Below are 11,801 nucleotides of genomic sequence, written 5' to 3' on the forward strand. Positions count from 1 at the left end.
CACTGCTTACACGTTGATTATTTTTATGAAAGACGATAACATAGTATTAAACAAAGTGAGCAAGCTTTACAGTAATAATCAGACATTTTTTTTTTCCTTTGGGATGGATCCTCTAAATCAATTGAATTCAAGATTTCAAGCTTGGCTATCTTATCAAGTTGAACAATAATATATTTTAGGGAAAAGGGGAGCTCCACACCAAATCTGGTAATTGAACAAGCAATATTGCCATCGTTTTCCACAAAAAAAGAAAAGAAAAGAAAAGAACATGCAATATGGCCCACAAAGATATTAAAAATAACTTCCAGTCACACGCTAAGCCAGCAAACAAACTGGAAAAAATCCTAAAGAAATATGCCAATTTGGTACCTAATGCTGGCAATAAGTCACCCCATTTGCAAGCATAGGGCCCGCGGGCCTACACCACCACAGATTTCAAAGTGCAAAATAGACACTAGCACATGGGTGGACAAGCCCTACAACAATCCCTTGACAGTTTTATTATCTTTAGAATCATTCCAGCTGGAGTACAACGCTATACAAGATGGACATCCAAACTGAAGACATGCTTACAAGTTGATGATGATAGTGGCGTAGAAAATAAGGTGGCTACTAATCCACCAACGCAGACAGAGAAAGCAAGAGAGCAAAAAGGATTTAGTCCTGGAAGGTATAGGAGACTTTAATTATGAGAGAGCTGTTTTTGTTTACTTCCGAGTAGATTTTAATAGATGTATTAAGCATGGTAACGACCATTGGAAGCATAGCGCGAACATTTTAACATGAATGACAGATGCAAGAAAAAAAAATAGAGAAACTGCAAGACATAGCATTTCGACACTTCATCCTTTAAATACACAAATTCAAGCAATTAGTGTTCCGATTACCACAACCATATCTATTAGTATGTCTGTCAAGGTCAGTTAGTCCAACAGCCAAGCACAACCAGAACAATCACAAACTTCTACCACTCTCCGGAACACCTACCGACTCACTATATCGCTACAGCATTTCTTACATGAAACTATAACAATATCCATGGCAGAGTAACCATGACAACTCACATTGCCAGAGAAAAAATATATCTATATATACTTCATTACCGGATTAGGCAGTTATCACGGGTTTACTGGGCCTTTTTCCTTCCATGGCATCCTTCTTCTTACGACAGGTTGCACAAAGGAAGGGCCCTTCCCATGGCTTTGATCCAGGTGAGAAAAAAGGCCCTGAATTAACAGATAAGCCATCACCCGGCTGCTGATCCACTTGGCATATCGCACATTTGAACAGCCCAGAATTTGAGTTCAAAGGAAAATCCTTACCTAACCTGCATGTAGTCAAGATGAACAGAGTTTAAAAAACAGGCATAACGCAACATGACACATGTGGCCTTTTAACTCAGGATTGGGGGGAAAGATAGTTTCGCATTAATTAAAGCAGCTATATGTTTGAGGACGTACATGCATCTCCACGAGATAAAAACTCAGTAGCCCACCAAGTGTGGAGTTGGAACAAATAGCAAAACCATAAACAGATTGACACTTCAGGTCTATCATTCACAAAAAATCATTTGCCAGGCATCAACACAAAGACAATTAAACAGATTTCTGTAAAAATTATCAACAAGGAAGAATAGTGGCATTTTTCCATCCTCAATTCATAAAAATACCCAAGAATATCAACTCATCCACCCTCTGAGAAGTCATCAATTTACTACCCAGCTTCAGAGAAAGGAAACCAGCATTAAATAGCACTTTTAAATTAGAACTTTTAGCTCAGCAACAGCCAGTGAGTTAGGACAACTTCAAATGCAATCATGGGGCAGTTTAACCCAAAACGCAATAATGAAGAGTTTGTGCATTTGATCATCTGTTGCAGGATACCACTTTGGAAGCCAACCAGACCACACCGGAGCTAAAAATAGAGTATGCAAACCTTTCGTATCATCAAATTCTGGGCATATTTTTCACCAGTCCAAAGAAAAGATGATAGACAAACCATACTTTTAAGCTTCTGAATGCAAGAGAAGATACACTTCTATATCCAAAGAAAGTAAAATTTGAATGAGGCCTAAGAAGAAGGAATGACACATAAGGTTCTATACACCCCATGTAACAGAAGTTCAACAATAGCCTGTAGGCACTGCTAGATTTTGACGGCTCAATTAGAGTTATTGAGGTATTGAACAAAATTATCTTCATATTAATAAAGAGCAGAGACAATATGTAATATAGTATTGGTCACCCAGCTTGCCCACATCTATAGGTTCCATCATGAAACCAAAACCAGAGCACAATGTACTCCTAAGCACCTAGGCACCTTTAAATAATATGTGCTCCAGCAAAAATGAAAATTGAGTAGTAATAAGGATTACCAACACAAAAGATCCTGCACCTACAACATTCACTTATAATTAAACCTTAACTTCTGCATGCTAGGTGTCTCTTCATTTGGATAAAATTAAACATCCTACTCTCATTTCATAAGGCTTACATGAAAAGGAAACTTCAGTACCTTTCTGCAAGCATTGCAGAGCCTTCTTCAAACAATTCCTCCACAGCCCCAACGGCAGAGAGCTTACTACTTCCTTTGTTCATAGAATTCTCGGACCTCTTCCCAAAGAAAAGTGAATTAAGAAGTGTATGTTTCTTTTTAGGAGTTGGAGGCAAGACAGGGTGATCATAAGGAATAATATCAACAACCAAGCAGGTAGTATCATCCTTCAGACCTCGTGACCTAAGAGCCTCCTGAATGTCAAAAGTAAGCAAGAATTAGTACAAAGAACTAAGTGAAAGAGAAAAGAACTTCAAATAATGAAAAAAAAAAAACTCCATCTCACATCACCTTAACAACTAATTTTGCAGCAAGATCGGCTGGCAAGCCCCGGCAAGACTGCGCAGCCTGATCAGATGACAATGCATCCCATATACCATCAGAGGCAATTATAAGTCTTCCTCCAGCACTGGAGAGCTGACAACCAAAGGAAGTATGGTTAAGAAACATACTAACAAAGAAGAAAAATGATTTTACAACAAATACAAACCTTCACTTGCTTAACATGAGGAACAGGTACAATGAATTCTCCAACATCCGTGTCACCAATTGACCTGGAAAGACACAATCCACCTGGCCAGCATCGCAATGGACCAACCTAGATACCAAAAAGAAGTTTTGATTCCAAATGGATCATTTGGTTGACTAAATTTGTCAGCTATAACCTATTTCAATGCCAAATAACTAACATATCGCCCGTACCTCATTTCCCCCAACATTAAGCCTGCCAACTTCACCACCACTAGCAGTAACACGCTCTCGTTCTTCAGCATTTTCTTCCAATCTATGGTTACCTGTTAAAAGAGAAACCACACCACCTTGTGTATCCAATATGCACCTAGAATCTCCAACAGATGCAACAGTCACAGTCCACCCATCAATCACGACAAATGTAACAGTTGTTCCTGATTTCTCACCTGTTATACATATCAATCACCGAAAACTGAGAAACCCATCAAGGTAAACGGGATGGATCCTCCAAAAATCTAATAGTAGGTATAAAATGATACGTACCTCCTTGCCGAAATTCTATATCAGTTTTCACAAACCCAGCAACCAATGCACGAGGAAGGGCTTGAAGCCACTCCTCCCCACCAAGTCCTTCAGGTATAGCACTCAAAACATTTTTTAACAAATTCTCTTTCGCAAAGATAGCAGCCGATATACCATTATGGCCATCGAAAATCTACAAAACAGAAGCCACACAATCAGCAACCCCATTTACCAAAGTCATACACTCCTTAAAAAAAAATTAATAAAAGTTGGTAATTACCGCAAAAACCGAGAAAGAAGTCGACTGATTGTCGACAACTCTCTGACAATCTGGCTTGATCAAAAAATAGTCCTCCCCTTTTTTGGCCAGAGCAGTCTGCCCATACTTGACAGTGCGCTTCTCCACCTTCTCATTCCTGAGCTCACGACCAATCAGAGCCCCAAGAGGAACAAGTGGTGGCTTTTGCTTCATCTTCGAAATCTCCGCTTTACTCATTCTATTTTTCGTCCCAATAGTGCCAAAGCCTCATTGTCCCCACCCTATTAACCCAAAAAAAATAGACTATAAATCACAAAACGCAAAAATTCATTTTCTTTGAACCAAATCATCGAACAATTGAGAAGCATTTTACAAAAGACAAGGAATTAAGCAAAACCCGGCACACAGATCAACAGATGAATTACAATGAGAGCTTAATTCTTCAATCAACAGTCATACATCAATCTCATATACTACTACATTACCTTCATAAATCATAAGAATCTTTTGGAAACACCAAATAACAAAAAGAGAAAAGGAAATTTTGTATGGAAAAATACAAAAATGTGTAAAGAAGAACATCAGGGGGGAGAGAGAGAGAGCCTACACTTACAGAGAAGGCATTGAGGGGAAATCAAATTGAGAAGGAAATAGAGCAACAGCTGGAAGATGGTGGAAACTGCAGTACCAGTAGCAGATTAGTAGAATGTATGGGGTGGACTGGATTGGGGATATTTGGAAACCCTAGATAGAGTGTGAGTGTTTGTGTGTGTGTGTGTGTGTGAGAGAGAGAGAGAGAGAGAGAGGGAGAGCGTGTGACTGGGTTGTATTTTTGTGTCCGAGAGGAGTGCTAAGCTGAGCTGAGCTGAGCTGAATCTGTGATTTGATTTGGGTTGGGGCGAGAGAAGAAATCTAGAGACGAGGAGAAGACGCGGAGATTGGGCACGAAAAATATAATGTGAAAGAAAAAAGGAGGGAATTGATGGGTTCAACCCAAGTGTTATTTAGATTTTGACATATATGTTTTTAAAAATTTTTTTGGATAACTTGTTTTCCTTTTTTTCTTTTTTTAAGCGGGGGATGTGTGTTTGGGGGGGGGGGGGGGGGGGGGGGGAGGGGTGGGATTGGAAAATGACATTTGGTAAAAGGGTTTCGAAATGGAAAATTGGAATAAATCCCATGATTCATATTTGATTCATTATTATCGGAATTGAAATTTTCGAATGATGTCTAAAAATTCAGCATTCCACCGTTCCTTAGTAAATTGATTCCACCATTCCTTAGTAAATTGGTGGATTTTGTCCAAAACCCAAGTGTGATTCCCAAATCTTATAATTACATAATATTTAGTATAATTAATATTTATATATATTATATATTATATATTTATATTATAATATATACATATATATATATAATTTATTATAAGTATAATATTTTATTATAATATTTGTATATTATATAAGTGTATATTATAATTATTTAGTTAAATATAATTATATTTATATAATATATATTATAAATTTAGTAATATTATATAATAATATATTTATAATATATATGTATATTTATAAATGTATATTATATGTGCATATAATTATAATATATACATGTATATAATATTAATAAATTATATAATTGTAATTATTATTTTAAATATAATAATATATAATAATAACTATATTTAATATGTAATATACATTATATTTATATAAAATATTAGTATAATTAATATTTATATATTTATATTATAACATTTCTATAATTATAATTAACTATATATATAATATTTAATTTAATTAGTTACAAACTTATAATAATGATATTATTATATTATATAATTATATATTATAATTATTTAGTTAAATATAATTATATTTATATAATATATATTATAAATTTATCAAAATTATATAATAATATATTTATAATATATATGTATATTTATAAATGTATATTATATGTGCATATAATTATAATATATACATGTATATAATATTAATAAATTATATAATTATAATTATAATTATTATTTTAAATATAATAATATATATTAATAACTATATTTAATATGTAATATATTATATTTATATAAAATATTTGTATAATTAATATTTGTATATATTATATAATTATGATTATATATTTATATTATACCATTTGTATATTTATATTTAATTATATATAATATTTAATTTAATTAATTACAAACTTATAATAATATTATTATTAGTTATATGTATTATATAATATATATTAATCAATGTAATATAATTGACATTATTAATTATACTAATAATTATACATGTTTACTAATAGAAATTATTAATTAGTTATACTAAATTTACCAATATATTTAATTAATGAAAATTTCTCATATCCCATTTACAAAGAGTCAACGAACCAAATATCAACTATAGTAATGATATACATTCCTGGCACTTAACCAAATAAATGTATTGTAATAATTGATTCAATTCCAAATCCAGGATGAATGATTCCGAATCCGAATCCGATTCCAACATGCGAACCAAACGTCACCTGAAGTTAAAAGAGCAATAAATTACTAAAAAAAAACTCATTTAAAGTAATCCCTTTATAGAACAACATACCATGAGCTCGACTTATACTTGTAAAAAAAATTGATAATTCATATGTAAATAATTCACATTAATTAACTTTAGCTTAAAGAATAAATAAGTTGAATTTAGATACAATTTCAATCTTGTTAAACAAATCCATATGGTAAGGATTAATTTTTTATGTACCAATTGCGTAGTGATTATAAATGTATGTCACATATGCATGATTTGAAACTCAAATTTAAATTTATGTTAAGTGGCATAATCTAAACCTACTAATATAAAAAAATTTATATGCTTGAAAGGTAATAGTGTGGACTTAATTAGACTCCTTTATGCTACTATTAATAGTCCATCTCCAAGTTTAATTTGCTTTTCTTCCTGGTATTTATGGCCATGTTTAATAACCTAATTTAATATTTAATTTTAATAAATTCATATCTTAATATATTCAGATGCATTTAATAACCAAAAATTGAACATCTAAATTAATTAAGTAACACTGAATCTTCTAGGCAAAACTTGCTTCTAAAAATGAGTAAGAAAGTATTTACATATCATTGAAAATGATATACATTCAAATGTATTTGATTTAAAATTAATAATTTAATAGATTCAGATTTTGCTTTTATCAAACACACCTATGTCTTTTTTCCTTGTCTCAAATCAAAATATTCTTTTCGGTAAAAATGGACTATGATCCCCTAATCATTGATCATTGATACATGTTGATGTATTTATCTCCTATTTGGATTGCAATTTTTTGAAGTTTTGTAAAAAATATGCTGTAATATTTGATATATATGAGATAAAAAGATGATTGAGAATGGCTTTGATATATATTTGAAAATGGCTTTCCAAACAAGGCATTAACTTTTTGAGAAAATTACTAAATAAAAATTTTCTCAAACTAATTTTTGGCTAGAAGCTTTAAATTTTTGGTTAAAAAATAACAAGAAACATATAAAATTTCTTGGAGTTATAGTAATTTGTTGAGCAATAATGATATAAGAGTAGAATTTCTTTTTTAAATATGAAGACACGATCTTTAATGAGATTTTGTTGTAATGATCTTTTTAAAACTAGAGAATCTAGAGATTACAATATGCACAGAGGAGAATTGTAGCGATTTATCTATTAGAAGACAATTATGAAAATTATTGTATTTTTTAAGTTTTATTAGTAATTTTTTCAAATTTTATTGTATATATTGAATTGTAAATATGTAATTTTTATTACATATTTAACCCGTCACTAAGATAATAATATAAATCAAATCATGTTGGAGGATTTCAAGCAATCTGTTGATACAATTTTTTTTATCAAAACAAAAGGAATGAGATTATGAGAGATAATTGCTAATGGTGGTTGATTGTGATGTGTTGAAGTCCACCTGCTGGGACCGGAGTATTCTAAGGCTGTCATGGAATTTTGTGGAAAACTATGTAACGTGGGGGACCACGGGGTGCAACCACTCCTAGCAATTTTGTGCATTTTGCACACCGCTTAATTTTGTTTGCACACTGCATAACTTTAGAATAAATTTTTTTGGATCCCACACACGTTGTTAAGAACGAGATATAAGAAGTGATCTGGACCGTATAATTTTTTTGGGCCAAATCATGGTAGTGCACTGTGCAGGGACGATCCTTCTGATGACCGCCCCTGCCCCGTCTCCGTAAGGCGGGATTTTCTAACAAGCGTCTGGTGGAAGACAAGTACACAACATAATTGTGTTTTATAAGGTTTCATCTAATTATATATATGTTTAAATTTTTAGTGTATAAATATAAGATAAAGTTGTACTAAATATATGTCAAATTTTTTATTCATGAGTCTATTTATAAAAAGCAACTCACGACATTCGTAACCAATAAATACAAATGTGGAAATCCTAAAATCAAGAAGGTGAGTTATCCCTTAATTTATTTTTGTCCCTTAGTATAAGATTTCCCTCTATTCATGTACATCACTTTTACCTCAAATAGAAAAAAAGGTACATCAATCTAACAATATAAAAAAGTACAACAATCGAACCATACCAGATTCCAACCGCACTGCCCCTTTCTTGTCTAGTAAAAACTAACATATCTAAATTATTATGCAAGTGCATCTATTACTAATTATTGCCCTGTATTTGATTTTTTCTAATAGTACAGAAGTGAGATTTAATAAATAAAGAGAGATAAGAGATTCAAACTCATGATCTTTAGATCTTGAGACCTCAACTAAACTATAGTCACTAAACCAATTGTTGTTACCATATCTTGCATTTTTATACTTTCCCTATCACTCTCTATTTTTTCAAAATATCAATACTAAACTCTATTTAATAAATACTCGTTAAATAGACCCTTAAACAAATTAATTCTCCCAAATTATGGCAAATATATAAGTAAATATTTAATATCTCTCTCCTTTAAACGTTGGTCGTGTTTGGATTGCAATTTTTTGGAGTTTCTTTTGTAGAAAATGTAGTATAGCGATTTGATTTCTATGAAATAAAAAGGTGATTAAAAAATATGTTCACTGAAAACGTAGAGATTTTTGGTGGAAAATCTCTTTCCTGATATTTTCTGAAAACTACAGCAAATGATATTGCTATAAGCCCCTCCCCCGCCGAAAAAAGTTAGAGGAAAAAAATGATATTGTTATTTAGTTTGTCTAACAAGTGTTCATAGGGTACTCATTAAGATATATTTCAGGTGCTATATTTTTTAAAATATAAGATTAATTAGAAAAAATAAAAAAAAATACAAGAGAGGCTATGCAAGATTAAATAGGGAAAGTATATAGATACAAGGAAGGATAATAATTTTTAGCATATATATATATATATATATATATATGATAGGTTAGGTGAATGCTAATTGTGTTGACAATTACCTTAAGGGCAGCGGTTAGTCAACCCATTGTTATTAGCCAAATTTTATTGCTACAGCAATGTTGTTTTCAATGTCCATATCACCTTTACAAGAATTGACTTACTGCTGTGACAAGGTTATTAATAGGTATTAAAAAAATTGGTTCTGACATTTACGCAATTGTTGCTGTGGCGATAAAACCAACCAATGACTACATATTCATACACAGAAGTAACATCTGACCATTCGGCCGTTTTACTATTTTTGAATTCTATTTAAATTTTTATTACTCCCTCCGTCCCACTTTGATAGTCCTGTTTTCCTTTTTTGTCTGTACCAAATTGCAGTCCACTTTCCAATTGAAGAATGTAGTTGTATTTTCATTTTCCTAAAATACCCTTATTCAATACAAGTTGTTGTTGCTATAAACCTACCCCATTTAATGAGAGTTGATTCTTTTTTTACCATCAATTCAAGTTCCTATAAAGTTGTACTCTATTTAATGTGAGGGTATTTTAGGAAAATAGCAATCTAAATTTACTTTTCCAACAAAGTTAACTACTTTTTCTTAAACTGTGTGAAAAAAGAAACAGGACTATCAATGTGGGACGGAGGGAGTAGTATTTTTCACTATTGTGAACTCAAACAGTAAGTGTGAGTGTGAGGGCCAGTTACAATTTCAATGAGTTATATGGTGTATTGAATTCATAATTGTGGATTATACGGTTGAAACCGGCTGTTGGGCGAGACGTTAAGGGTTCAAATATTGCCTCCCACCACTTGCCATTATACGTGATTGTCACTTTAAATAGTTTAAATCCATGTCTTAAAAGACAAGTGCCAATTGATAAAAAAAAAGATTATACCAGTTGAAAGATGCACCAAATTACTTAATACTAAAAATCAAACTTAGCCTAATAAGAATTTGTTCGTGTTGGTTAAACTTTATAACTCAACTCAAAGTTGGCTCGATTAGCATAAAATTTGGTATTTATGGATTCGATTTGATAAAAACTCATTTGAGCTCTGCTGGACGAATAATCGAGTCAAGTAACATATAAAAACCATGAGAGGTAAATTTTCCCACTCAAAAATTCTCTAACCTGGCCCTAGTCATATCAATATCAGAGTTGATGGGTACCCAAGATATATTACAAGCTAATTGGTTGAGCTGATACGGAATCATGCTGATGAGATACATAAACTTCTTGTAAACAATGATTAGATCCTGCCTTCTGTACGAAATGGTCGGACTTAAGTGCCATTTGGACGACAAAATGTCCTTCACCGATTCCACTTTCCATACAAGCCAACCATATACCTTCTTGATGCGTAACATTGGCTATTTGGCTTTGCCTTTTGGGATGAAAAAAAAATGAGAAGTTTTTCCAATCTTTAAGTACCTGTTAAAGTTGAGGTAAATATAAGATGAACCTGACACAACCTCGAAGACACTTTGAAGGAATACAACCGGCCAAATGATTAGTTTAATTTTAATGTTATAGCATACGATACTATGAAAGATGGCAAAGGCAAGCTCTTGCATCAATGACTTCCATTACCAAACTACACAAATTCTTCTAAACACAACATGGTACTACTTGTGACGATGCAATCCACATCTATGAAAGAATTTTTTTGGTCTATTAAAATTAAAGAGAACGAGTGTTGAATGATTTTGTACTGATCTTGAAACAAGAGATAAATCCCTTTTTCTTTTTTTCTTTTTCTTTCAGAACCCTTTTGTTCACCTTCTCAAAAAATAAAGTTTGTCTGTTTGGATTGCAATTTTTTTGTAATTTTTGTAGAAAAAATATATAATGATTTGATATATGTGAGATGAAAAAGATGATTGAAAAGTATGTTTACGAAATCATGAAATTGTCATAAAGGAATGGTAAGAAATCAAGTACTAATTTTATATACTACCAAACATCGCAACAACACCACATTTAAAGGCATTGTACTTGAACCAAAGTCTCTTTGAATATGCCTTGACAGGCGAACCCATAAGGATTATCCAAACTAATAAAGGAAAAGGGAATCAAGAATTGCAGGCGTGAATGATTGGCCATGAATGGCGGAGGTCGTGATGGAACCATGCTGGCTTTGTTTTTAATTTTTCTTTTCTTTTTTTGGTATGGATTTACACTTGATCAATAGTTAATTTTTTGGATTATTTGGAACATATACCTAATATCAGAGGTTTTTTTTTTTTTTTTTTTGAAATGTTCATCATGCATCATTCTAAATCAGTCTCTAGGCATCAGCTTTCAGTTGCTAATTTTTGGGATACAATCACACTCAAACCAATTGAGCTTTTCCTAACATCATGGAAGTGGTGGACTACATGCTTGAAGGTCTATTATCCACTTGTGATATATTAGATTTGGCTTTCTGGATTTTTTTTTTTTTAAATATTAATCTCATGGTCAATGACTCAATGATCTATCTCAATGAATGCAAAACTGCTGTAACTAGATGCAGAAATATGCACCAACCATGCCTGGTGGTTTACTCATCTCCTATTCCCCTCCTGCTCGAACAATC

General features: G+C 32.1%; 1 protein-coding gene across 1 annotated transcript; it reads right to left on the reverse strand.

Annotated features, from left to right (window-relative positions):
* Positions 1–809: 809 nt before the first annotated feature.
* Positions 810–4,782, reverse strand: LOC113727753 (probable protein phosphatase 2C 5). Its single transcript, XM_027252080.2, has 8 exons — positions 4,419–4,782; positions 3,827–4,086; positions 3,568–3,739; positions 3,256–3,470; positions 3,044–3,151; positions 2,845–2,970; positions 2,515–2,747; positions 810–1,327 (listed from the first exon to the last, which is right to left on the reverse strand). The coding sequence occupies exons 2-8, from the start codon at positions 4,040–4,042 to the stop codon at positions 1,108–1,110; spliced, it is 1,290 nt and encodes a 429-aa protein (XP_027107881.1). The 5' UTR covers positions 4,043–4,086; positions 4,419–4,782; the 3' UTR covers positions 810–1,107.
* Positions 4,783–11,801: the final 7,019 nt, after the last annotated feature.

Source organism: Coffea arabica, chromosome 2c (genome assembly GCF_036785885.1).
Source record: "Coffea arabica cultivar ET-39 chromosome 2c, Coffea Arabica ET-39 HiFi, whole genome shotgun sequence".
Taxonomy (NCBI): Eukaryota; Viridiplantae; Streptophyta; class Magnoliopsida; order Gentianales; family Rubiaceae; genus Coffea; species Coffea arabica.

Bases quoted from the DNA above. Each gene is read 5' to 3' on its own strand.
- LOC113727753 (XM_027252080.2), bottom strand. From the start codon at position 4,042: ATGAGTAAAGCGGAGATTTCGAAGATGAAGCAAAAGCCACCACTTGTT. The intron at 3,740-3,826 runs GTAATTACCAAC...TCTGTTTTGTAG, and splicing joins CTTCTTTCTCGGTTTTTGCG to ATTTTCGATGGCCATAATGG. The intron at 3,471-3,567 runs GTACGTATCATT...TATGTATAACAG, and splicing joins TATAGAATTTCGGCAAGGAG to GTGAGAAATCAGGAACAACT.